This window comes from Melospiza georgiana, chromosome 12, assembly GCF_028018845.1.
Source record: "Melospiza georgiana isolate bMelGeo1 chromosome 12, bMelGeo1.pri, whole genome shotgun sequence".
Lineage (NCBI taxonomy): Eukaryota > Metazoa > Chordata > Aves > Passeriformes > Passerellidae > Melospiza > Melospiza georgiana.
The window spans coordinates 6,210,243-6,237,584 of record NC_080441.1 but is presented as its reverse complement, the minus strand read 5'-3'; the positions used below and the strand labels follow the sequence as shown (position 1 = coordinate 6,237,584).

The 27,342-nt window shown below is 48.7% G+C and overlaps 1 protein-coding gene across 1 annotated transcript in view; it reads left to right on the top strand.

The window, feature by feature from the left end:
* Positions 1–24,764: 24,764 nt before the first annotated feature.
* Positions 24,765–27,342, top strand: part of AR (androgen receptor) — a 35,003-nt gene continuing 32,425 nt past the window's right edge. The window contains exon 1 of the mRNA XM_058032738.1: positions 24,765–25,720. Within this exon, the coding sequence (XP_057888721.1) occupies positions 24,810–25,720 (911 nt within the window). The 5' untranslated portion in view covers positions 24,765–24,809. The remainder of the gene's footprint in view (positions 25,721–27,342) is intronic.

Sequence of the window (27,342 nt, the reverse complement as noted above, 5' to 3'; positions counted from 1 at the left end):
GATATTAATGACTGTGTTAATTAGGCAGTGTGGAAGCAGCTTACAGTATCATAGACACAGAAAATTATAATGGCAGGATGGTGAAATATTCCTTCCCACAATGCTTTTTGCACAAGCCCCACCATTTTAATGACATTTACCTTGTGTTTCACTGTTTGCTAAGGAGACTGAATTTGATGACTCTGAGGAGCCTCAGAGGGCCATGATGACCCAGGTGACTGAAGTTTCCTCATGCTGTGTTAGAAGAAAGAAACTTCTCAACAGAAACTCTCCTCTCTGTGGCCATGCATGGTTGGTCAAGCAACCCCACACATGGGTCATTAACATTTAGAAATGGAGGATTTCAAACCTCACAGTCTTAAGGCAACAGGCTGGGGAAGAACAGATGTTTCCCTTCTCTCAAGCAATAATTTGTACCTGCAGGTTTTGGAGCCAGTGGAAATTGTGTATTAGTCATTCTCAAAAACTGTTTGGTACAAGTAGAAAAAAAAGTATTTTACAGTGTTTTACTGTCTAGATCACTGCAAACATTTATCCATTTTTAGAACTCATTTTTTAGTGACTATTAAGAACTCCTGCCTTGATGCATTTCCTCTGTGGTTGTGTTCAGAGTGTGGGATGGCTGATGTTGGACGGGGGAAAGGAAAGCAGCAGAGTTACAGCATTTGGAAATAAAAAGAATCCATGAAATCATCCATTCCTCCATCTGCCTGTGCATACACAACATTGTGGTGTTCACTTCTGAAAGACTGCTGCATGGATTTTTGAATCACTTTCAATAAGAGATAACTCCACTGTCTTAAAAACACATTGCTATGAAGAGTTTCTAGATATTCCATCTTGACAGTCTTGTCTAGAAGAGAAGAAATTAATCTTCCATCCACTGGCTAATAGTGCACAGGAATCTCAGATCTGATTGCCTGTGTTCTTGCCTGAGAGAGGCTCTGGAGAAGCCCTCAGAAGTGGGAAGATTCATCAGAGAATAATGAACATTTTCTATGTCATTTAATGGGGTGATGATTCCTGAGTTCATCCCAGTTCACAGCATTTGAGTGGTCATTTAGGAAAGGGTGAAAACTGCTGGATTTTGCTACTGTGGGTTTCCTTTAACTGTGTCAGCACATTTCCTTGGAGCCAGGACTCTGGGCTGTGTGGATGGATAGTGGAGAACGTTTTGTTTATATTTAGACTTGTTCCAGCCATGAAATTAGTAGAATAAATAAAGATAGAAGTACAAAGATTAGAGAGGTTTTAATTTGGTACAGGCACCATTAATGGTTTATTTACTTTGTGTTCTTGGAACTTGAGCTGTCTCTTGATAACTAAAATTGCTCCAGAACAGCTGCAGGGATCCACAGGGAGGGAAGACAGAGCCAAAAGCAGCAGAAGGCAGGTAGCCTGGGACAGGTGTTGCAGGCAAGAGCAGCAGGCCATGATGTTTTGGGGTGATGTGGATGAATATTTGCATCCACATCAATCCCACAGAAATCCCACAGAAAGGAGGTCAGCTATGAGTAGCATCAGGAGGGTCTCTGATGATGTTTTGTGGCTTATTAGCAGAATAAAATCAAATTAAACAATGCCATAGAGTTGTTAAAAAAATTATGCTGTGGAAAATGTGTTAGAAAGCACTTCCTCAGAAATGACAGGGGTTAAGACAGAGTGAATTCAGCACGAGCTCTAATTGTGTACATGATTTCTGTGTCCTTCCCTGAGAATGAGGAATGTTTGCAGGAGCCCAGGGGAGTCACACTGGGGATGCTCCCAGGAATTCCTTTCTGAATTGAGGATTTCAGCCTTCACTGCTCTGGGGAGAAGAGCCAGCATCCCTTCCACAGGAGGCAGAGTGTTCACAGCACCCTAAAACGTGCCTGTGACCCATCTGAAATCCACATTCACAGGTTCTCACACCTGTGCTGTGTGTCTTTGCTAAGCAATGGGGCTGAACTGAATAAAGCATTTTATTAATGCTAATTTTATTACTAAAACTTTGCCTTTTTACTAAGGAAAAACCGATTTATCAGGTTGGTCAGTGGCTGTTGGTGCCTGCAGCAGATCCAAGCACTGGCTCCTGGCTGCTGTGCTGTTGTTTGATACCAAAGCACCTTCATGCTGAGAGGGAAGGAGAGGAGGCTTTCCCTCCCTGTGCCACTGGATCACTCCTTCACCTCTGCTCATTTCCAAGGCTCAATTATCTCCCACATTCAAAAGGAAATATTTCCCCAAATCATTCAAAGCATGAGGAGCTGATCCAAGTTTGTGAAGTGCTTTGTATTTTGGTTGGAAAAACCCTGCAGAAGAGTTGATGCACAATACAAATGGTTTTCAGAGTTGTACTACCTAAAGTCAAATGACTTCTGACTTTTTCCCCCTGTGTTTATTTCTGTATTTATTGCACATATTCATCAAGCTGTATTTAGAAAGTCTGATGTAATCACATTCATCGTTGTGAGATGTGATATTTTCCTGGTGCTTAATTTTATTATCCTTTGCAAACACTAGAAAAAAATTCCAGCTCAGTCCTGGCTTTAGAACAAGTTTTGCTTTTGTTTTCAGTCAAACTAACATTTTCCTCCATTTAATATTCCCTTTTCCCAGCCTCAAGAAGAAATCAACAAATGTTAGTTATTGAAGCTTCTTTCCATCCATAAGGAATTCCAGCAAGTTCCCCTATGAGACCTTGGGGTGGTGCTAGTTCTGGTATTTTTCTTTCAAAAAATAAAATATTTTCTGTCTTGATAGATAAATGATGTCTGAGTGCAGCTTTGAGTGCTCATGGAAACATTCTGCCAGGTAGGGACAGACCACAGGAACTCAGCTCCAGGGCCTGGAGAGCTGCAGTCATGTGGAATAGCTGTGATGCTTCCATTCACTTGTCTAGGAGTCATTGAGCAAATTTTATCCCTGATTTACAGCTTGACCAAGGAGACTGTGGAGAAACTGCATGGAAACTTTTAACTCTGATGAGTGCTTGGAAAATAAATAGAATATATACTGGCTTTTTGGATTTGCAATTCATGTGAAGACTTGTCCAGTATGTGGTGAGCACCTTGAGCTTTTTGCCAGAAAAGTCCCAACAAAGGAATTCCTTTCTCTTCAGTGCCTGACAGCTCTGTGACAGGTAAAGTTCTCTCCCCTCTGGTTGCCTGTCCCAGAACGACCCCAGGCTGGTGATTCAGCAGTGTGTAAGATGGGGAGGCTCTCCAGGCAGCCAGAGCTCTTTGCAGGTTCCAGTGAATATCCAGATCCCTGCCAAGGGCACAGTTTGCTGTTGGTGCCTCTCCAGTCACTTCAGAGCTGGGGTTTGATTGATTACTGCTTGCAGTCCAGAAAAAGGAGAGATTGCAATTGCCAAACAGAGCTCATTAACTTAAAAGCACAAGTTGATGAATCAATGCTGCACATAATAACTCTTTCTTAATGATCCAAATATCTTAAAAGCTCAAATTTCCTTTCATCATAGAACTTCACCAACACTTTCCCAAGTCAGTGATTGAACTCCCTCCATGGAAAGCAGCACAGCTGACATGATCAGTCCTGGGGAACACACCACCACAATTAATCAGCCACAGACCCATCACCCCACAGCTTCCAAAAACAGGTTATTAATTAATTTGTTCTGTACTTTGCCTGAGATTATCCTAGATGATCCTGGCCACATTTCCAGCCTCCAGTTTTCCAAACTGGCAAAAATCTTGGAGATAGATGGGTGTTGTTATCTCCTGCTGCTGCTGAGACATCAGCTCCTCTTTCACTCCAGCACTGAGATGGTTTTGATGCCAGCACTGTTTCTTGCTTTGCAGCAGGGAGAATATTCAGTCTTGCTGATTCTCTTTATATTATAAAGGCCATAATCTCTCCAAGGATGGAGCCTCCACAGCCTCTTATGTCAAGTTGCTGCAGTGTTTGATCATCCTTAGAGTAAAAAAGCTTTTACTTAGTTATAAATGTACATCAGTCAACCTTCTCTTTGTGTCCAGTCATGGGGGACAAGAAGGAGAAAAATAAGCAGCAATTCTCCCTTATCCCAGTGCTGTGGCCCAGGCTCCAGGCAACTGCTCTCTCATTTTGCTTATTCACCTGCCACTGGCACTAACACTCGAGACAAGATGTCAGCAGACATTTCACCAGACATCTCAAGGCAAGAAACAAGTACTGAACTCCTCAAGTCTTTGAATTAAGAAATATAGAGGCAGTTGAAAAACACCAACAAGATGTATGGGCTTGCAGGCTTGCCACAGCACTGTGACCATTTAAACAGCATTTATTTATTACCAGCATCTTGGAAGGAAAGACAAATGTGTAAGCCAGAGGATGATTAAAGGGTGAGCTGGGGAAGTTTAGACTCCTTCAGAATACATTTGAGTAATGAACAGCATTTATCATGTCTGTTTAAAGGCAAGTTAATAAGGACAAAGGGTAAATCTTCACCAACAATTAACCATGGGTTCTGGGTTGTATTTGTGCCTGAGCCACCCAGCTCTCCAATGTAAGCTCTCTACCCTTGCTTGCCAGAACAAGTGCTTTCCCAGCCCATGATTTCTGCTCAGACAGGAGGTAAATCCACACTCAGCTTTGTCCACAGCTGCACACCGTCAATACACACTGTGCTGGCAAACACAGACAGTTCTTCCCAAGAAAAACTTACTCCAGGCTGAATTCACTACTCCGATACCTTCTTATCTTCTGCCAGCATCAGTTCTCTCCCAAATTCCAACCTCTGCTGCCCCTCTGCCCACCTGTGGTTTGGCTGTTTGTATATCCCTGTGGTGCATTCAACCCTTCTCTACCTCCATGTCCAGGCTGGGTTTGCAGATCCAGCCTGGTTCCTTCCTTTCAGCATCTCTGGGAGGTTTCACTGTGCTGCCTGGGGAGCCAGGGCTGGGACAGCATGGGAAGGAATGCAGCAAGTCTCGTGCTTCTGGTCCCAGCAGCAACAGCCTCCTGGTCTGCAGCGAGTGCTGGGCATGGTCTGGTTGGAGAGAGTCCCCAGTGCCACTCCTGAAAGGCAAGGGACACAAACTGGAGGTGTGTGAGGCACAAGGCACATCCTCACTGTGCAGGATCAGTATTTTACCTCAGTCCACTCCAATTTCCTCAGTAACTTCCCTGAGAGGACCCAGCTCTCAGTGCTGTGTCATTTTGCACAGAGGAACCTGTGTCAGTGTGCACAACCTGCCCTGGGCTGTGGAGGTCTGTGGCAATACTATTCTCTCACACGACATTATTTTTGTCATGAGATCTCAAAGATAACTGAGATTAGTTACCAGTGCTGGATATGTTCAGCCATTAAGAGTGATATCTTTACCTACATCTGAGTGGGTTTTGACAAGTGCTCTCACTCACCACAGAAGTTAGGAGCTGTCAAGGCCAAAAATAAATTATGTTGATGTGCAAACTCCTCTGCAGGGAAGTCACAGCTCACCATGTAACATGCAATCAATAAAATGGTTTCAATAATCTGGCAGAGGTGAAGCCTTGAAGCCACCTGCACTCAGTTCCAGCCACTGCCAGCTCTAGGGCAGCACCACTCCTGTCTCTGCACTGCTTCACAACCTCTTTTACGCCTCAGTGTTGGTCCAGCTCTTTAACAAAATCCTGCAGTTCACATTTTAAAATCTGTGTGCAAACCCTGAGCTGTGTGAGCCGTCACCAGACAGTGGAGCTGCTGCAGAGCAGCCTGGAGGAGGTGTTTGTTGGGGAGGGTCAGAGGCACAGAATCTGTAATTGGACTCCTCCAGAGTTCAAGTCAAGGGCCTGCTTGGTCCTCACTATGGATGAGGCTTTGCAGATTCCATCAGTTCCGAGGAGCCTGAGCTCAGTTTCCATTTGAGGCCCTGTGAATGATATCCCACACAATCTCCTCAGCAGGATTTGCTGCATGTGCTCAGGCAGGAGCAAATATTTCCCTGCCTGAGTTTCTGGATTTGTTTTCACTGCTCAAACTTTTATCTACCTCTCTGACTCTGGCCATATGTTTTCCTTTCTCTCCCTCTTTTCCTTTGACTTGCATTATTACCTCCAGAATTTACAGCCTGTTTATGTTGGTCATCAGCCTCAGAACCTGTCCAGGGCTCCCATCCTCTAAGCACTTGGATGAATCACTTTTCTTTGCAAGATGATATCAGTTGTCAGTGCTCCAAAATAACAACCAAACTGTAAAGTTTTACTTACCCTGTTGAATTTTGTGGCCATTTTGCAGTGACTACAACCCAGACAAATTACAGTATTTGCATATTTAATTATTTATTTGTCTGCATTCCTGGCCTTGAGATGGATATTTTCTGCTGTTCCTTTCAGAAGTTTAAGTGGGAATTCAGTAAAAAAGTAGATTATATGTCATCTTCCTGACCACACCGGTATTTTTGACTTAAGGACAACAGCCACAAACCCTGTCTGAGCAGAAAGGGCTCCTGTTTGCCTCTGTAATTGCATGTACCTCACAGGAGCCTGGGGAACCGTGTTCTGACTCCTGACAGGAGAGCATGCAGTACATGACCTTGCTACCTTGTTTTTATGGCCAGCATTTTAATTCCAATGCTGGGTCAGGCATCTGAGGTCAGAAACCTGAGGGTTTTGTCTTCAGAGCATCCATGGGATACAAAAGTAATGATGGTGGAGGGAGTAGAAGGCCTGTTTGATCCACACTGTGTTCCTGGTTTGCCGCATCTGGCTTCTTGAAGAATTCATGAGTATGTCACCAGCTCTGAGATCAGCAAAACTGCAGGACAGCAGAGAGCTTTAGAAATGCTCCAGAGTCAAGAGGATTTTGCAACATACAACTATTGCAAAGGAACGTGGCCTTAAAGATGCATTAACTTAATTTCTTCAGCAAAAAGACAACAGAGGAAGGAGAAAAAAAAAAATCCATAATCACATTTTTGTGTAGCATGTGAGACAGGACAGGAGCTCTCACAGGGTTCTGTCTCCTGCAGGGGCTGCTGGGGTCAGCTGGGACCATCTCACACCTCTGTTCCCTTGATGTAGGTAGGAGAAACCATGTGTCTGGAGAGGAATGAACATCCAAATATCTGATAAACTTTTCTGCCTACTCCTGGCACCCACTCCTGTCAGCTCCTGCCAAAGTATGAAAGGACATGCTCAGCTCTTCACTCTTTTATTTCTGTTTCTGCTGAGGCTATCTCAGAACATTTCCTGCCAATCCTATTTTCATCCCAACTATCATGAGTTCCACACTGATTGAATGGCAGTTATAGTTGATGTAAGGCTATATTTACTGTATTAAATAGAGTCTGTATTAAACAGCAGGGACATTTCTGCATGGGGTTCTACTTTCCAAGGTCCTGATTTAAAGTAAATTAGTCTCAGGTCTGTGTGCAGCCACCTGGCTGATCTTGGAGAAGGCTCATGTGCCTGGTCTATTATCACTGGCAGAACTCACATTGTGAGAAGCTGCTGCTGAACCAAACCAGCCCTGCAGCAAATCCCTGTCTGTGCTCACTCTCTGTTCTTCCTGAGCTCCACGAAGCTGAAATCCCACTTCTTCTGAGTTCCTGAAGGAATGCCACCTTTCCAAGGGAAATTCAGACCCTATAATAAATTAATATACAGGTAGGGCTAGGGTTAACTGCAATCCCACTCCTTCCAAGTTCCTGAAGGAATACCACCTTTCCAAGGGAAATTCAGACCCTAGAATAAATTAATATACAGGTAGGGCTAGGGTTTACTGAAATCCCATTTCTTCTGAGTTCCTGAAGGAACACCACCTTTCCAAGGGAAATTCAGACTCCATAATAAATAAACATAGAGGTAGGACTAGGGTTAGCACACACATGAGGCATCCTGAGCTCTGTGATGTGCGCAGTGTGCTCACAAGCACTTGTGCCGCTTTGCTGCTGGGGTGCAAAGGCTGGGAACCCTGCTCTGCCAGGAAATGACCATTCCTGGAGTGCTCCCTTGGGCAGCCCCTCTCACACGCCTCTCTCACCATCAGCTCCTTCTCTTGTTTGTTTCCACAGCGATGTCTCTCCTGTTCCTCCGCTCGCCGTTCCTGCCCCGTGGCCTTGCGGTGACCGCGCTGCCTTGACAGAAATCTCTGGCTGGAGCTGTGTGCCTTGCCAAGGCTGTCTTTATTTAGACAAGGTTTCTGCTTTCTGAATTCTCTTGTGGGAATGGAGGGATCATAAAACAACTGCTGCACCCCGCATGGGGTGTTCAGGGGAAAGGACCTTTGATATTCCTGCCTTGTTTCTCGTCTTCTCTCAGCTTTTTACAAGGAAAACAGGAACTGCTGAACAATTCAGCGCCGTGGCAGACAAGAAGGATTTTTCTGCTTTAATGTAAGCATGTCAACCAATGGGGACAATCCCCACTACCAAGATAGGGCAGTGCTATCTTAGAAATCCCAAGTCACTCCTTCCCTGAGCATTGCAAAGAATCTGTGGGTAGGGTTTTTCCTCCCTTCACCATGCCCCAGAACACGGGAGGCTGCAGCACAGGTGGGGTGGCACTGAGCAGCGTGTCAGTGCTCGAGGAGAGCCTCAGCCAGGTCAGCCCCCCAGCACTGTACCTGCAGACAGCATTTATCCACAAGGGCTGGCACCCAAGCACAGCAAAGGTCACGAACTGGAGATTAGAGAGCAGCAGAAAGCAGATTTTCCCAGGCCAGTGACAAAGCCCGGAACAGAGCTCTGCCTTCTGTCAAACTAACAGCATTTTCTAAATTTATATTAATCAGGCATAATATATTGACCTGGGTTTAATATAAGCAAATTCTGTACATATTGGTAACATTTTAATGCTGGGTGTCAAGCCTAACACAAGGAGCTGAGATATGAACCAAAGTGTGCATAACAGAGCATGTATTTATTTTAACTGGAAATAGAATTTAAATTTTGATCCTGCCCCTCTGTGTGGGCTGTGCAAGTTGATGAGCCAGGGTAGGAGAAGGGTCTGAGCACAAGTATCAAGTTCATTTCCCCATGCAGAGGGATTTGGATGAATATTTCATCAGTTCAGAAAGGTCTTGACAAATATGGATGTTTAAAAATACCAGTTATTGTAAAAGAGGTCAACATCTACTTAGAGTAAAGTGGATTTCATGGGCTTTCAACCAGATAAAATCAGACATTGCTGTTGTTTGGGTGCTGTGACAGTCCTCTGTGGTTCACCAAATCTTTCAGGGAGGTGGGAAATGGCAGCCTCAGACAGAAGAGATGGATTTGGTCAGAAAAGGATTTAACCAGCCAACTAATGTTGCTGATGATGCTGCCTTTTTCAGATTTTTATGTGCTCAAGAGAGATATTTTGCAGTAGATAAGTAATTCCTAACTCTGGAGCAGGATCTGAATCATGGGGTAGAATTGCAGCATCACCACTTCCAGCCTCCCTGGTGAAATGTCTGCACCCTTGCACCTTGCCTGTGGTGGAATTTGTAAATATCCCTGCAGAATCAGCCTTCCTGCTGTGCTGGTGTGATTGATGAGACACAAATCCATCCCAGGCAATCCATAAACATGAGTGCACACATCACTGAGGGGCAAAGTTACGGTTGTACCATCACAACAGGTCACAGGGCTGGGACTCCCCTGAAATAGACAATTTTCTCAGCTGCGTGCAAAAGTCAAAGTACAAGAGCTGTTTTTACCATTAGCTTTGCTGTGACTTAGTGGTTGGACTGATTATGCACAGGATTTTTTGCTTTTAAATGCTCCTAAATTGAGGCATGTGACATACTGGGTGGTTATTTACTGAGGGCTGACTACACTTTGGGATATGACTCAGTGCCTCTTTATCTCTTATTCTGCTTCAGAGCTGACCTCACTCAGTGAACCTGTGTGAACTCGTGGACCTGTTCGAAAACTTGAAATATTTGAATGTCTAAACAATTGGAACATTCACATTTGTATTTTATCCCATAGCATAGACTCTGCTGAAAGATGAAGTTTGCATTCAGCATCCTGACTCATCCCTGTGGATGTGGCACCTGAGGACAGGATTTACTGGAGAAGATGGTTTATGGTTGGGCTTTGTGATAATAAATTAATAAAGATCTTTTCCAGCCTGGATGATTCCATGATTTTGTGATTCTGTGTTCTAACAACACTGACTTCAGTGTGTGTGCCCTGTTTCCAAACACTCTGTGATTGCTGGACCTCAGAAATGCTCTTCTAAATCTAGAACTACATTTGGTGATAGCTGTACAAAAAATGGTCCCTAATAAATTTGTTAGCAGTTCAGCCCAGCAAATTCCATGCAGATGGATTGAGTTCAAACAGCAGGAGGGCTGGGATGAAGCCAAGCTGGTCTAATGAAAGCCCAGAGCTGACCAGCATCAGTAGGAAATGCTTTGCTTGATGCTAGAAACACCTATGAAAAACTTCCCATCTGGTGGTGTCAGACAGAAAAAATCCCAATCACAGCATGGTGAGGGACAGGTACAGTGGGCAGCACTGGTAATGCTGATCTGCTGCACAGAAAAGTCTCTTTAGGATATCCAGCTCTCACAGAGAACCTTCCAGAGTGGATAAAACCTAAAACTTTTGAAAATGGAATCAGATAATTGCTAACCACTCTGTTATTTGTTACCCTCCCTCCATACAAACACAACACTCACTGCTTCCTCCATTCACTTGTGTCCTTGAGCAGAATTTCAGTTACATCTGCTAATTTTTTAAGCACAAAAAAAAAAAAAAATAGTTTTAAACCTTTTTGTAAGTGTCTGAATGTTGTGTTTTACACACACACAGAGCAGTTTGTGCATTCACACCACAGAGGAGCCAGCAGGCAGACACGGAAACGAGCTGGAATAACAAGAGCTGATATCCTTGCTGTCTGCTGGATGCCGGCCACAAGAGCCAAAGCCACCCACCACAGGCTGTGAGGAATGAGAATTGCTGCTGCAGCAGCACTGGGGGGGCTGAGCCCCCCTGCTCTGCCTCTGTCTGTGCACCAGGGTCACCCCTCCAGCCCAGCCAAAATACGGGCAGGCAGCAGCAGATGCTCCATGCAGACCCTGCAGTCTAACCAGGGGAAAGTTCCACCTCTCCCAGCTCCCTTCTGACCAGGAGGAATCCTCATTTGAACTGAAAGTTCCTTTGAAAATGTGTGAGTTTGGCTCTGGGAAAAACTGACCCAGACCAGGCACTGCAGAACTGAAATTCAAACAGCATCTGTGTCAATGTCTGAGGGGCTGCCAGTGGTGCTGGCTCTGCTGACTGACACCTCACCCCAGTGAGAGCGTGTGCTCTGGGCAGGACACTGATGGCACTTGCCTCATTCCACCATTTCTGGCCTTATGACTAATATCCTTTAATTATTTCCCAACCTGGGGGCATCAGGCCTGGAAGAGAGGACCACAGCAGAGCTTAGGTACAAACCTTGCTGGTTATACGTAAAAGGGAACAGCTCCCACTGTTCCTGCTGACTTCTTTTCCTAGAAATGGATGCAAGACTTGGAGAGAAAACAAACCCTGTTGATAGTCTCAAGGACAGGAGCACAGCTGAGTTCACAGGGCTCAGGATTCTGGCCCTGGTTCTGCTGCTGTTCAGGAATTCTCTTCAGTAACAATTGAATAAACCTCAGACTCCTCCTTGCTCTATTTTCTGCTACTTTGGCTATTTCTCCAATTTTTAAATGATCCAAATGCCTCCCAAGTTTCATTATATGCCTTCTGGTATTTTACTATTTTACTTTGCCAGAGTTATGATCTTTTATTGCCACAGATTCCCTGAGCTTGGGGGTCCCTGGGAGCTGCTCCCACAGCTCCCACAGGCTCAGTGATGCCTGTTTGTCCTTGGGAACATGCAGCCAGTGATTTGGCTGCTGAATTAAAACCTTCATGCCCTGCTTTGCTTTTTTTTTTTTACTGTTTTGGGTACAAAGTGGAAACTTTGGGTTTATTTTGGTATGTGCTTTTAAAACTTGACTGAAAAGCTGTAGCACTCTAAATTATTCATTAACTTAAAATTTATGTTTTTCTAAAGAAGAGGCAGAGGTATGATGGAGGAAAACAAAAGAGCACTCTCCAGGTTATTCCCTGAGTGAGAATGAGTCAACTAAATAATTTGATATTTAGACAAGGATTTTCAGTGCATCATCTGAATTGTTCAGTACAAAAGAAAAAGTGAAGAAAAAAACTCTGTTGGGAGGATGAATTCCTTGTGGTGCAGCGGACTCAAGCTCTGCCCTAAACACTGTCCTCACTGATGGGCAGTTGCACATTGGTGGCCTGAATTTGAGAGAATTCCAGAACTAGAATTGCATCTGTGATAAGACTCCCTCTCTAAGTCCCCTTAAAATAGCAGTTCTTTACAAATGCATCTCATTTCACACAATCACAGAATCACCAAGAGGGAAAAGACCTCCAAGATCATCCAATTCAACCTGGGGATCAACCCATCCCCACCTTGTCACCAGCCCAGAGCACTGAGTGCCACATCCAGGCACTCCTTGGACACCTCCAGGGATGGGAACTCCACCACCTCCCAGGGAAAGCCCTTTCCAATAATTTACAGCCCTTTCTGTGAAACAATTCTTGCTGAAATTCACCCCATTTTCTAACTTTGGAGTAGCACTGTTGTTGCTCTTCTCCTCCATAAATGTGACAAATGCCGTGGGGTTGGATGTTCAGGCAAAGCTTCACAAACACCCCAGGCCTTGATGGAAATGGAGAGGGAGGAGAAGAGCCGAGCAAAGCAGTGAGAGATGAATTAACAGCAGAAAAAATGAGAACTGAGGCTTTCAAATTTATTGAAAAACCCACAAAGGCCTGGAGAAGGGAGAGGGATGGGTGTGGGCACGTGCTGGCAGGGCTGGGCAGGAGAGCCTGTGAAGTTTTGGGGTGAAGGGGCTGCTCCCTCCCCTCAGGGCCCAGCAGCACACCCAGGCTGTGGGCTCAGTTATCCACACTCACTCCAAGAGCCAAACCTGGGCTTGCAGGTAACAAATCCTTCTTGTGAGGAGTGTGTTCCTGGGATGATAGATCATTCACAGGCTTCATTTTGTGCCTGCTTCATAAGGCAGAACGTGCTCCCTCTATATTCTCCAGGGTCCTGGTATTGATCTCCACCAAAGCAGCCCCAGAAGAATGAAAGTGCAATCACAGCAGTGCTGGAGAGAGTTACAGCCCAGGACCTGTGGCACTTTAATAGACCTGCCATAAATGAGCAGCAAGACAAAAACAATGTGCTGTGGGAACCATAAATATGTGATTATGAAATAACAAAGCAGGATTCCCAAAGTGCTAACAACCTCCTGGCATTCCATTTAATAACTATAAATCTGCCATGGCTTCAGTTAAGTGAATTCTCCACAGCATATTAAACTCCCTGTTTACAGGGAGAGTAATTACTGTGACTTTTAGTGCAAAAAGGAGATGCCCAGTCCAGGGCATGTAAAACTGAACATGGATCTCACACTAAGCTTTTGGGGGAAACTCCCTGGGTTGTTCTCAGGCAGGAGGATGTGTTTGTCCCCATCCCTGCACACACCTGCACACACCTGCAGCCTTTCCTGTGGTGGGGGCAGGAAGGGGTTAAATCTCCTGGCAGTGATGTGGGCAGGGATTGTGGATTGCAATGTGCAATGTGCCTGTTGCAAGCGGAATGGGGAGGTTTCCGTGGGAGCAGCAAGGTCAGATCCAGCAACAGGAGCTGAGGATTTCTGGGTTTAACCTCCGTTCTGGCATTGGCTGCTCCGTGAGTTTGGAGAAACCAGAGAACTTCAGCAGGGAGAGATGGAGGATCAGAAAGCTCAGCCACCTTACAGGGAGGTTTGGCAGGTGAATTAGGGTGTATTTCCTAGTGCTCTGCATGTGAAATGTGCCAGGACACACAGCTGATAACATTTACAAATGGCCACAGATAAACCGAGAATGCTTTAAAATGTTTGTTACAAATTCAGTGGGAGCAACAGGAATGGTTCAGATACAGGAAAGGAATGGGAATGGAGCAGAAAACCAACGAAATACCAAATCTCTCAGGCCATGAGGCTGTCGAGGAGTGACAGCCTTGACTCACTTCCACTGCAGAGAGTGAGAATTCCTGAGGGTGACAGGCAATTGCCAAATGGACTCTCAAGGACACTAGGCAGCCACTGCCCAATCCTGGAATCTGCACTGAAACTGAGCAGTAGGGAATGACCTGGATGATGCCTCAGGGAGGAGTGAAGGATGAAAATAAGACTGACGTCAATGCAGTGGTCCTCGGAAGCAGCCAGTGAATGGATGTTTGGGTGAGGAGAAAACAAACTGGATAATGAAAGTAGCCTCATACACAGTGGCACAGGATAGATACTGGAGCCACAGAGTCACATACAGAATGAGGAACTCCTCGGCTGGTTTATGCTACCCCTTCCTGGAATTCTTCTGAAACAAGGGGTTGCCCAGATCCTATCAGTTCCTAATCCTGATGGGGATCAGAGGGGGGAGGAAGCAGAAGAGTCCTGTCCTTTCCCTTTCCCATGCACATCACACTCAGATTCCTCTGCTCTATCAGTGCCTGCAGTGGCCTGAAGGTTGTGCAGAGGCACAGACCTGCCTGGGACCATACTGAGAGTCCTGACCAAGAGCTGTGCTGGGTCCCTGCAGCAGCACAGGAGGGTCCAGCACACCCTGCACCTCTCACAGGTGAGTTGGAATGATGGCAAAACCCTGGGAGGAATCAGAGACCAAACTGGTTTACCTGGGACCGTCTCCTTACCTGAGTGCCCTAAGAGCACCATTCTTGTTTTATACCCAACTCCTAATTATCATTAACCTTAATATTCCCCTTTACCATTCCCAATACTTCCTTCCTGTGAGATCAGCTCAAATGTGGCTTTTCAAACCCTCTCTTTCAGAGAACCCAACAGACTCAACAAATGTGTTTGGGGGTGTTTTTATTGAACACAATCTGCAAAAATATATCTCACCTTGTTTCCTCACTATGGGTGCACATGGGCTGTGAGCTGCTCCCACATGTGGGAAATGGAAATGGAAGAACAAGGAAAGCCATGGATGCCCTCCAGTTCCAGCAGCAGCAGCAGCAGAAGTGATTGGAGGAGTAAAAGAATAAACAAATATATAAAGCAGCACAGAACAAAGCTGAGGCATGGCGAAGGGATGTGCACAGAGGGAGAAGGCCTGGCCCACTCAGAGGTTCAGATTCACAGAGGGAATTCTCTCTTTCATGCCAGTAGCCTTACACAGAGGAAAAGGAGTTTTCTTTCTCCTTGAAAAACAGCTTTTCCAACATGGCAGCCCACTAACCATCCTAAGGAAAGGGAGGGTTGACATGAAAGGTGACTCTTTCCTCAAGTTCTTTTTACTTTATTTACCATTATATTGCAGCCTGCAGCTGCTGGCCCTCCATTTTCCCCTCAAAATTTACAATTTCTTCCAAAAGCAGTAAGGTCCCACCCTTCAAGTGACTGGAAGCATTCCACGAGACTGATTGCATGCAAACCCTTCTCTCACAGCTGAGAAGGAGATAGAGCTGGATAAGGAACTGTATTTCACTTTGCCAAATTAGTCAACACGATGAAGGCAGCAATCACTCAGTAAACACCAGGCGGGACCTGGCACCCTCTTGCAGATGGACAGGCAGATTAGGCAGCACAGGGCAGCACAGCCCAGCTACCCAAAGGGCAGCACTGAAATCACGGAGGGCTGGAACCAGAGCACATAATCTGTTGAAAAGACCCTTTCTCTGCAGAGAAAATGACAAATTGGAAATACAATCAATTGGCCCACTCCACGCCTCTGAGACACTCTGGGGCTTTTCAATAGAACTTTAAATATTTGCTCTTGCACTGGTAAAAACAGATTCCTTCCACGTTACTGTTTTTCTGAGTTCTTAAATATTTTTTCCAAGAAGATTATGAATAAGACTCCAACCTTCTCTGCAGCATTGCAACACAGTTAGTTCTCTCCTTCTTTGAATCAGGTCTCTGATTCTTCTGGAATTCCTCATGCCTTGTTAGATTCCACCAAAAACTGCAAATAGCTTGGATTCTACATTAACATCAGGGCCCAAAAGATTGTGGATGCTCAAGGACATGCAGAAATCCCATTCTCAGATCCCCTCCCTGGCCTCTGTGGCCTTTCTGGTTACCCTGGGGTGTGAAACAGCCAATTCACATTTCCTTGCTGTTTGTCTCGTGGCTTACTGACCCCAATGCTCAATGTGTTTGTGTTCCAGGTCTAACAGAATTATTTATACATAAACCAGACCCATTCTTGTTTGTTCAAATCCGTTTTCTCATTGCATTGTTGTCCTATGACAACTCAGTCCCAGGACTGGAGGATCTTCCAAGCCCCACTGGACACAGCAGAGATGATGCATTTCTGTGGCTGGGGACAAAGGCACCTGCCACGTGTGAGACAGGGACAGCAGCTGGGCTGCTGGCACCAGGAGAGCTCTGCAGAACTCACTGGGCTAAAAAAACCCCACAGAGATATCGAGGGGTTGCTGTCCTACTGCAGAGCCGCAGGAAGATCAAAAAGGGAAAGGGAGGATCAGCTGCCACAAAAAGAAAGAGGCAGAGAATCCTCTCCTCTGCTGGTCTAACTCACTGTTCTTTAGCTGCCAAAAATTGTACAGCCTTTGCCTTTCCCTTGCCCTGTGGTAAATTCATGAATATTAATGGAGAAATTATTTCCTGGCTGTACAGTGGTCCTTGGGACATGCACATTTTGCATTTCTTCTAAACTTGTTTTTCTTGGGCTGAAAATGCTAAAAACATTTTGGGTGGGTGGTTCTTGTTGTTGCTGTGGTGGTTTTCCAGGTGAAAAGCAGCTCAGCTCAGGTCCTGTTCAGCAGACAGAACAGATTTAAGGTGCTCAAAGATGTGTTGTGAGGCAGGACCCGAGCAGTGGCAGCAGATTTGAAACAGAGTGCTCAAAGCTTTGTTTGCCTTTGTTTTGCTAACACCAAACAAGACTTTGTCTAATAGCACAGAAATTATGAGCTGATATGAGCTGGTGTGAGCAGCACTAGTAAAGAGGAATGAAGCACTAAATAATTGGTTGAAACTCTTGGCTTGCCAGAAAACAGGATAAACAAGGTTGGCAGACACCTCACAGAGACTGCGGCGTGAGGGAATGCCATTTCCCTTTCAGGCTGTGTTCTCTCTAACTCAGATGCTTTCCCCAGGTTTTGCTGCAGATTTACAAACACAGAGCTCATCCCCCAGCAGACAGGAGAGAAATCCTCCTCCTCTTTCTAAATCCAGGGAGACAGTTCACATTTTATCACAGCCAGAAGCCTCCTGCCTTTGCAGAAGTGATGGGCACTGCAGAGCGTGTCCTTAAGGGACCACAGAATGTGCCAGCCTGAGGGAAACGCTGGGTGTGTGTGGATGTGCTGGGCCAGCTCTGTAATCCACCTGGGCTGTGCTGCAGCAAGGAACACCATCCAACAGTGGTTTATATTCTCAGTGGCAGATGCCTGCTGGGTGCCAGCAAGCCCAGAAAGTTGATGCTTTGGGCTGGCTCCAGGTTAGAACCTGATGCTGTTTGTGCAGGGTTACAACTGTGTCTAAATGGAATTTAAAAAAAAAATAAATAAAAGAAAATAAATAATATTCATCAAAACAAGCAAAGTAAAGCTGTGCAGGAACTGATTGAGGCATGGCTTAACTCCCCTTCTCTTCCTGCCAGCTGTGGCTGATGTGGTCTCAGGCTCAGGAGAGGAGACCAGGAATGAACTGTGGTGCTTGGTTTGCAGCTGCAGAGGCACATGCAGCCATCCCTGAGGCCTCCCTCAGGCAGGAAGGAGCCAGCAGCTCTGCATCTGCAGGGAGAGGGGCAGCAAAGTGCCCGGGGGTCACAGCGGGGGCAGTCAGTGACCTGGCAATGAGCTGGGCTCTCTGGGCAGGATGGACACCAGGATTGCAAAACCTGACAGCACAGAAACGGCATTTCTAGTGTCTGTTTTCAAAATAGGGCTGGATATCAGGGGGATGGATTCCTTGGGGGCAAGGCTAAACAACAAAACACAAATCTGCACAGGAACTGCAGACCTCTGTGATTAACAGGGAGCTACGTAACAACCAGAAAAATGTTCTCCCTTATTTTTCTGTTAGTAAAGCTGCCAGTTTCTTGATGAGACATCTGCTGATGATTTACAGCCACGGAGACTTCCCAAGGAAACATGCAACAACAGTTTATGGAAGTACCCAGAAAGCATCACACGAAAAACAATAATGAGCTCTACAAAGGAGGCTTTGGTCAATATGGTTCCAGATACAAATTAAATTTTTTAAAGATAGTAAACATCAGTTATTGGTTGAGCAAGGCCCAGACCAACACTCAGTTTGGTAGCATATCTGGTCTCTGGCCAGTGCCCTGAAGTGTCAGAGAAGGGCTGCAAGCACTGGTGTAACCTCTGTTCCCAGTTTGGGACCAGGCTGAGGTGTCTGTGTGTGCACACCCTTCTGTGTGTGCTGCTGGGGCTGGAATTGGAGCAGCAAAGGTAAAGCCTAAGGAATGAACACCCCATGTCACTGCCCACAGCAGCAGCATTACAGAAATTAAACCTCTGCCCAAGGTGCAGAGGGCTGGGAGCCTCTGTGGCCTCCTCAGGCCAAGATTTACTGCCCTAGAATGATGTCACTAACAGGTTTTTGCATTATAAGTCAAAAATTTTCAATGCTAATTGAAAGGCAGCAGGAGATAAATCACTGAGAACCTGTTCCACCAGCAGGTTACTTTTGTGCTGCAGGAGAACACGTGGGGAACACAAACCCATTTGGCCTCTCTGGGTTCTCTGTAAATTATTCTCACCTCTGTGCTGCAGCTGTCCTGGTGACTTCAGACTCCTGTGCTTAAAGGTTTATTTGTTTTGATTCACTGGAGGCACTTTGGAGACACTACACTACCCATACTTATGACTTTTTTTCCAGGTCATCTAAGAGAGGCATGCTGTGATGAATACTTTTCATCTCTACTGGTTCCCTTGGGGATGCACTATTCTAGTTTTTTTCATTTAATTTACTACCAAGCACACTTCCTCCTTGTACCAGAGGGGCAGGGGAATGCTTCAGAAAGTGCAAGAAGCAGTGAACAGCAGCCAGGCCTGGATTTACCTGTCCAGGGGTGAGCCCAAGGACACCCCTGATCCACCTTGCCTGTTATCCTGGGGTGCTGTGCAGTCTCCAGTGGGGAATGCAGTGGCAGCATCTCAGCACCTGCCTCCCAGTGAGTGCCCCAGAGTGTGTACTGTGCAGGAAAGGAACCTCATACAGAGGAGAACATGGAAACTCTCCCTTTCAGAAGCTTGCCTGGCTCTAAAGGCAATAAAAAATTCTTGTCACACCAGCCCATGCAGGAAGAGCTCCATGCTCAGTGGAGGGAGGCAAGGACCTCAGAGTCAGCAGATGGGGAGAATGCAGACAGAAGTCAAGGTAAAGAGGAATGAGTTAAAAAGGCATGGGAGGTTTTCCTGGTGAAAGAATGGACACCTCAGAATCCAAGTAGCAGCAAAAATATGCCTATGAAGTAAATTATGCAGTCTTTCCCCTCTAGGACATTGCATCAGAGTTTTTGTGAGCTGTGCTGTAGCAACATGAAAGAGGTGTGTTGTTTTATTGAAGTTTCCAATGGGCAATTTTCTTCCCACAGCAGCTCTTACATTTGATCAACACAACCTCATCCTCTCAGGCCCTCTCAGCTGAGCCCTGGCACACACCTTTCCTCTGTGATATTCTTTAGATGTGTTTAAAAAGCAGTGTTGGAAATTGGAGTGTGCAGTGACCTCTGAGGTGTGCTGGGGAAGGGCTGTGCCTGCTGAGCACAGCAGCATTAGGAACTGTAGATAAAGGAAAACATTCTGACATTCTTGAAATCCTCAGAGTATTCAAACAGTCAGCAATAACCAAACACAGCTCCACACTGAAGCTTGGATGAATCCTGACGTGCTGAGGGCAGCCCAAAGTGCCCGCAGGTTCCAATGAAGCCACTGAACCTTCATCAGCCTCTGGCATCTCACTTTAGGTGGGCATCCCTGCCAAGCAGTGGGAGTGGGCTTATCCCTGGCTTCTCCCAGCTCAGGCTGGGAAAATGGATCTGCCACTGTTGTTGCCTTGGACCAAATATCATACTGGAACTCATGACAAACTTGTGTATCACCTCCCTGGCTCCTGAGGAACTCCAAACTCTGCCCAAAAGGCAATTGTGTAAGACATGGGAAAGGGTTCAAATGTGTGTTTCATTAGGAGTGAAGATTTGTGTTGTTCTCAGCACTGCAAGGATTGATCAACTGGACCAAGCACTTCAGTCATCTCACTAAGGTGCATGAACAGGCTGTTCTGAAAATCAGCCTCAGAGCTGTCAGAGAAGGAAAACATGCTAGAGATTCTGTGGAGGTGACAGGGATGAATTTGGGCAAAGAGAAGAAAAACACTTCAGGTGACTGTAACTGTTCCAGAAGTATTACCTAAGACATTGCTTAGCCCTGTATTTAAGGCAGGATTTGTTCCAAGATGCAAACAAAGGCATTTGAGAGGCTTTGTGCAGGTCTGCCTCCCTTTGATGCTGCTGGGCAGGGTCCAGCCAGGGAGTCCTGCTGGGAGCCAGGGCTCTGTCAGACTCTTCTCCTGCATTTTGAGAGGTGACAATGCTCAATCAACCCTCCCTTGTTGAGAGAAGGCTTGCAGGGTGACATGAGCGCAGCACAGCAGGATCCCCTGCCTGATCTGTCCCAAATGATTGATCAAAACTCACTGAGAGAGCAGTGAGGGACAGACGATTCCTGCTCCAGGGGCATCTGAGCTTTGGGCTCTGTTGGGTAAAAGCAGCATCAGTGTTGGCCACTGAGGAGAGGTGCAGGGAAGAGTTAAGCAACCTGTGCCCTAAATGAGAAAGGTAGAAGCTATGAGAGATGTGAGACATTATTAATGTTCAGAATTAAAATGGATGAAAGTGAAAACATTGTCTGCACCTTCGTGCAAGGGCAAATTTTAAAGAGTCTTAACCCACCCATGGGAACTCAAATACCTGTCTGATGAGACAAGGCAGTCAGCAGTCCAGGATTGACACAAATGGCTAAAATATTTTAAATCTTAAGAAAATTGTATTGTATAGCTCTAAGCAGCTTAAGAATAATAGAGTGCACAGAATAATGAGGAAAGCTGTGGGAGGCAGCATTAATGAGCCTGGTGCTTTACAGGCTCCTGCCTGCTTGCTGTCCACAGGTGTGGGTGGTGGAAGGCTGGGCTGGCTGCTCCTGCAGCCCTAATGGGCTCCCAGCCTGACCACAGCATCCAGGGGAGCACAAACCAGTCTCTCTCACCTGTTTGTGCTGCTTTCCCCTAAATCATCATGCCTTCCTTGCTGAGAGGCAATTAATGAGAGCAGAGGCACATCCCAACCTGCACAGGTACCACTGAGGCTCAGAGTGCCTCTGGCTCATCCAGCTGCCTCTGCCATGGTGAGAGTGGGATATAACCCTTGTGCTTGAGATCCTTTCTGAATCTCTGCCATCATTTTCAATGCTCCACAGAAGCAATTCCTCCTTTTTTATGCAGCTGGAAAAAACTCCATGAGTTCACCATCTCGGGGATGTTGGCAGGGCAGGTTCAGAGACAGGTTCCCAGCTGTTGACATCTGCTCACAGCTGGGAGGGTACAGAAGGAGGAGTGTAATCAGAGTAATTCAGTAAGTGATGGCTAATGGGTTATGCCTGCAACTGGCTTCAAGGAATGGAAGCAAAACTGTCAGAGTCTGTGTTACTGGTCTCATTTTACCAAAGATTAATGGTGAAAAATGATTGATTCTGTTCCTGGCGAGTTCTGTGGAACTGTCCTGATAACATTTGAGCTCTCTGTGGCTGTAGATTTGAGTTCTTAGAGAATCACCTGGTTTTAAATGTTTTTTCAGGCAGCAAAACAAAGGACCACCTGTTACTCTTGGGTCTGGAGGGAAATTTTTTATGGAATGGCCCCTATCTCTGAAAAATGTTGTTTGCTGCAGTTCTGAGCAGTCACACAGGACATTCTGAGCCAAAGGATTTTATCAGAAAAATTTTTTTCTCGGTGTCCAATGTTTTTGACAGCGCTTTGTAAATAATCACCTTGGTACTGATCCAGCAAAGCACTTAAGGGAATCCTTAACCTTAAGCACAGGAGTATTTCCTAGATTTCATTGGGACTATTTATACACTTCAAGACGAAGATGTGTCAAAGTGTTTTGCTGGATTAGGTTTCCTCAGCATCTCCCCCTGCCCAAGCTGGAGCTCACTCTGCTTTCTATGAGGCCAGGCAGAGTGCCTGCTCTATGACACACTCGAGTCCACCATCTTCAATTCTTTTAACTCCTTCTGCATTTAAATGGACTTTGAACTGAAAGACCAAATTGTTGTTGACATACACAGCTCAAACCTCAGCCTGTGCAGAAAGTCTTATTACCTGGATGGGATGTTAAATTCACACTTTAATAACACATTTTCACATTTCACAATAACACAAAATCACATTTACAGATACAAATTACCTGAATATGTGTTGCTGGGGGAATGGGAAAGTATAATTGAAATCTATATCAAATTCAAGCTGAGAAAAGGACATCTCTAGAACACTGTGTGATGACTTTGGCAACCAAGTATAAAGATTAAAATTCACAGATCCTTTAAGCCTAACATATGCAGTCGTGCACATATAAAGCCAGAAAATCCACTAACATTTCATCAATTTTAAATGAAACGTGAGGACCAAGTTAAAAAAACCCAAAACCTTGGAAGATGCCTGTTCAAGAAATAAATTAAAAACATCTTTGCCACAGATCATCAGTCAGAACTGAAGTGTTGGCTGTGCAGGCTGAAGTACACAAACCATTTTGCAGTCTCGCTTTCTGCACCTCTGCAGGGATCAACATTCCAAAATCCCCACAGCAACACTCAGACAGGGGAAAATGCCCTGTGGACGCTGCAGAAAGGAAAAAGGGCAAGGCAACACAAACAGCACCACAGGCAAAGCTCCAGAGCCAGGAGCTGAGGCCCCAACAGGTCCCATCCCAGACAGGATGGTTGTTTGAACATCAGAATTCTGAGCTGTGCTGAGGTCTTTGCAGGTTGTGGTGTTCCAGGGTGTACAAACTGCGGATGTTTCCTCCTCGTGGGAACAGTGGGGTCAAGCAAAGCTCTCTGATCTCAGCCCATGTCTCGTTTGAGGCAGAGGCCCCTGTTCCTGCAGTGATCCCACGCTGCAGCCCCAGCCCTCAGCCCTTCTTGATACAGTTCTTGAGGCTGACAGTGAGAATCCTCCCCTAGATGTTCTCCACAGTCTCTCTCTGTATTTCACTCCAGGAGCCTGTCAGCTCCGAGAGGCTGGAACAACAAACTCACTGGAGCCCACATCCACTGGGCAGCAGATCTCTTACAGCATCTCCCTTGGTTTTTACCATCTCGGGTGTTAGCTGAGCTGCCTTCAGCACTTTGGGGCTGTGGGACTTGGCAGCAGAGAGGGCTGATGAGGTTTCTCTGCAAATGCTCTTCCTCGCTGGTGGCCAGGGGGAGCAGGGCACAGTCCTGGGCTCCCCACAGCCCCGGGGGTGGCAGTCCCTGCCCTCAGCAGTGCTGGGCTGCAGAGGCACCGGCACTGACCCCCTGCCCACGGCGCACATCCCTCCTCTCCCTCCCCCAGCTGCTCCCATCCCGCAGGCAGGATGGAGCACATTGCCAAATTTTGCTTGGCTGGACTTCGATTTTTATTTTTATCTTCCACAGCTTGTAAAAAGGCTTTTAAAAGATGGGATATGTCTCTCTGTTTTCCCCACGGGCTCCGCTTATTTATGACTTTTTTCCCTTTGTCTTCAAAGGGGCTCAAAGTAAGGGGCTTGTTTTAAGCTCCCTCGAATGAAAATGATTCCAATCCCAGGTTTCCTAGGGATGGTGCCTCCCAGAAGTTGCTTTAGGATTGCTATTCCAGGACCAGCAAGGGGAGCTCAAGCCTTGTTTACGGTAGGTCCCGCACTAATTCTCTCTGCCAGCGAGGTGTTATTCATCCCAGTGCGTGACCCGGGCGGGGATGCCCCCGGGATGGTTCGTGCTGTGCCAGGCGGGGGCTGTGGCACGACGCGGGGCGCTGGGGGGTGGAAGCGGGCGGCGGGAAGGTCCTCAGGCAGGAACCGCACCAAGAGCTGCGGGGATCTCCTCGGGCCCAGCCGAGGGTGGGGAGCTGTGAGCGCCGACACGCCAGCGCCAGAAGGAGCATTTTTCTGACCAAGTCCGCCCAGCTGCGCCAGCTGTCAGCCGGGGGGAGAGCGGGGGAGCCGCGGAGCCGGCCCGGGGCGGGTTTCCCGCACGCACCCGCTCCATCGGCAGCCCAGCTGGGAACCCGGGCGGCCGCCGCCCCCATCCCCGCCCCGTCCCGCCCAGCCGGGGAGCAGGGCCGGGCGGGCGCTGCCCCGGGGGCCGCGGTGCCGGGCGATGTCCCCAGCGGGCCGGGCCGGGCAGGCTCATCCAGCTCCGAGGCGCCGAGCCCGGACACTGCGGCGGGGCTGCGGCTCCGGGGCCGCCGCCGGGGCCGCCCCGAGCCCGGGGCCGGCCGGGAGCCGCTGCCGCCGCGAGCGCCACAGAGTTAATCGCGGCGGAGCCCGGAGCGGGGCGGTCTCCCCGCCGCGCCTCCCTCCCCGCGGCCGCCCCCGCCCGCCCCTCGCTCCGCCGCCGCACCTGCCCGCGCCCCCGCCGACAACTTTCCCTGCCTGTTGCGCGCACCGAGCCGCGAGCCCGGCGGGCACTGCCATGGGCGCCGCGGAGCAGCGCCGCGGGTAGGCGGCCCGCGGGGGTCGGGCCGGGAGCGCTGCCAAGGCTCTCCGCCCTCGCCTCGCTCCGCCGCCGCCGCCGCAGCGATCGCTGCCCCGCGCTCGGCGAGCATGGAGGTGCAGCTGGGGGTCGGTCGCGTCTACCCGCGACCGGCGGGCAGGACCTTCCGCGGGGCTTTTCAGAGCTTCTTCCAGAGCGTCTGCGACGCTTTCCAGCCGCCGCGAGAGGAACCGGGCGGCGCCGGGCAACCTCCGCCGAGCGCGCCCTGCCCGCCGAGCCCCCGAGCGCCGCCGGACTCCCCCGCCTGCCTGCCGCCCCCGCCGGGCTGCCTGCCGCCCCCCGAGCCCCGCGTCCCCGGTAAGGCGCTGCCGCCCGCCGGCCCCGCCATGGGCTCGTCCTTCCCTTGCACCGGAGAGCTGAGGGAGCTGCTGGGCGAGGCGGGTGCGATTCCGATGCTGCCGCCGCCTGAGACCGAGCCGGCGGACAAGGAAGATCCGCTGGGCGACAGTGCCCGGCAGCTGTGCCGCGCCGTGTCCGCCTCCATGGGGCTGGCGCTGGAGGCGCTGGAGACCCCGGCCGAGCAGCTGCCCCGCGAGGACTGCATGTTCGCCGTGCCCGCCGGGCCGCCCCGCGCCCCCCGCCCGCCTGCCCGCGACCCCTCGCCCGTCTTCGAGGCCGCCCTGGCCGCAGAGCCGCCCGCCGGGCCGGGGCTGCCCCGCGGCTTCGGCCGCGTCAAGCTGGAGAGCGCGGCGGGGCCGGCCCCGGGCGGCGGCTGGGGCGGCCCGTGCCGCTTCGGGGCCGAGCTGGTCCCGCCGGGCCCCGCGCCCCCCTGGCCCACCTTCTTCGCCGAGGAGGGGCAGCTCTACGGGCCGTGCCCCGAGCCGCCCGCCGGGCCCGCCGACTGCCCTGCCGATGCCTGGTACCCACCGGGCCGGGCGCCTTTCGCCGCGCCCGCCCCCGGCATCAAGAGCGAGGTGGAGCCCTGGGTCGAGGGCTACGCCGGCGCTTACGGCGACCTCCGGTGAGTACCCGCGTCCCGCAGCCCGCCGGCAAGCGCTCCCTGCGCCGTGCTTCCCGCCGGCATCCTGCATCCCGCCGGTACCGGCATCCCGTGCCCGCATCCCTCATCCGCCCTCTGCACCCCGCCGCGCTCACCGCGGGTCACACCCGCTGTGTCCTGGCTGCTCCCGCTTTGGTCTCCGCTGCCGAATCTTCCCTTTTGCCGCGATGCTCTCATTTGGGACTGGCGAGGCGAGGTTGTTTCAGGAGCACCGCGGTGCGCGCCTGGTGTCCCCGCCGTCCTGTGAGGTCGTTGCGTTTATCTCGTTTCCTCACGCATCTGTTATCCCGCTGCTCCTGGCCGCTGGGAGCGGGCGAGATCGGGACGCTGAGCCCCGAAGCACGGACGGATGTTGACATCGAGTTAAAATCCTCCCAGCAACTTGTCCCGCCGAGAGCTGCCTGCGGGAATGCGCTGTGCAGAGCAGGAAACCCCGAATGTAGTGGCAGAGAAACATCACCTGTGCTTCAGGGCTGTTTTAAGTACAGGTAGAAAATGTGTTTTAAAGTAGAGCTAGAACAGGTTTTGGGAATGAATCAGAGGAGGGGAGATTTTTTTTTTTTTTGAGAAGTAGGATTCAATCAAGAATAATTTTTCTTGGTGGATTAACTTGAAAAAAAGTACATGAGCCATCTCTGTAAAATACCTGTACAGCGTTTAAAGCAGTGTGCACCTGCATTCTCACCTGTCAGCACAACAGAATGTGGCCAAGTTGATGGAAATGGGAGGGAGAAAGGGCTGCCCAAGGGATTTTCTGCTGGCTCAGAGGCAGACCCATCCAGGAATATGTGAGGCCTCAGCTGGGGTTTGCATCGTGGGAGTCCTGCATCCACACACTCACCCTGTGATGCTTGGGATGCTGGGAGCAAAGGCTGAAATGAACAATTAGATTTTACCTCTAAATTAGCACCAGGCAAGTGCACTGCCTCTGGGCTTGTTTCTGTTTTAAATGCCTGGAGCTTCATTTGGGTAGCGGGGCAATTTCCATCCACACAGTGATTTACTGGGGGATTGTACAGAGATGTCAAGGGCTTGGCAAAAGAAAAAAGAATAAAAGTAATGACAGGTCAGAAAGAGTGCAGCTGTGAGCATCATCCAGCTGTGAGCTTCGTACGTGGCAGGAGCTGTGTGAGCTCTGGGTGTGTCTCTGGAGTCTGGATAAATCTCTGCTGGAATCAGTGCAGAGGAGGCAGGGAGGAATCCAGTTGGGAAGTTCAGCATTGGGGTGCTGGTGCTGGCGGCGCAGGTTTGCTCCGTGCGGCCGCTCTGCCTGCGGAGCTGTGCTGTGTGGTCCTGCACAGCTGGGAATGTCACACTGAGGAGAGCAGGTGTGGCTCCCATGGAGGTCTGCAGGCAGCTTTGGAGGCTGGACCAGGCAGCAGCAGGTACATTCTGCCCGGGTCTTGCCTTAGAGATAAGCAACATCTCCCTCATTCCTGTGGGAAGTGCTGTGCACTCCTCTTCCTTGCAGCTCTCTTGGGTGTGCTGTGCCTGCTTGCCCTAGCAGACTTCTGTGGGATCAGCAGGGTTGGAGCTGGCACAGCAACCTTTACAGCACCAGTGCCTTGTCCTTTGAACTCCAA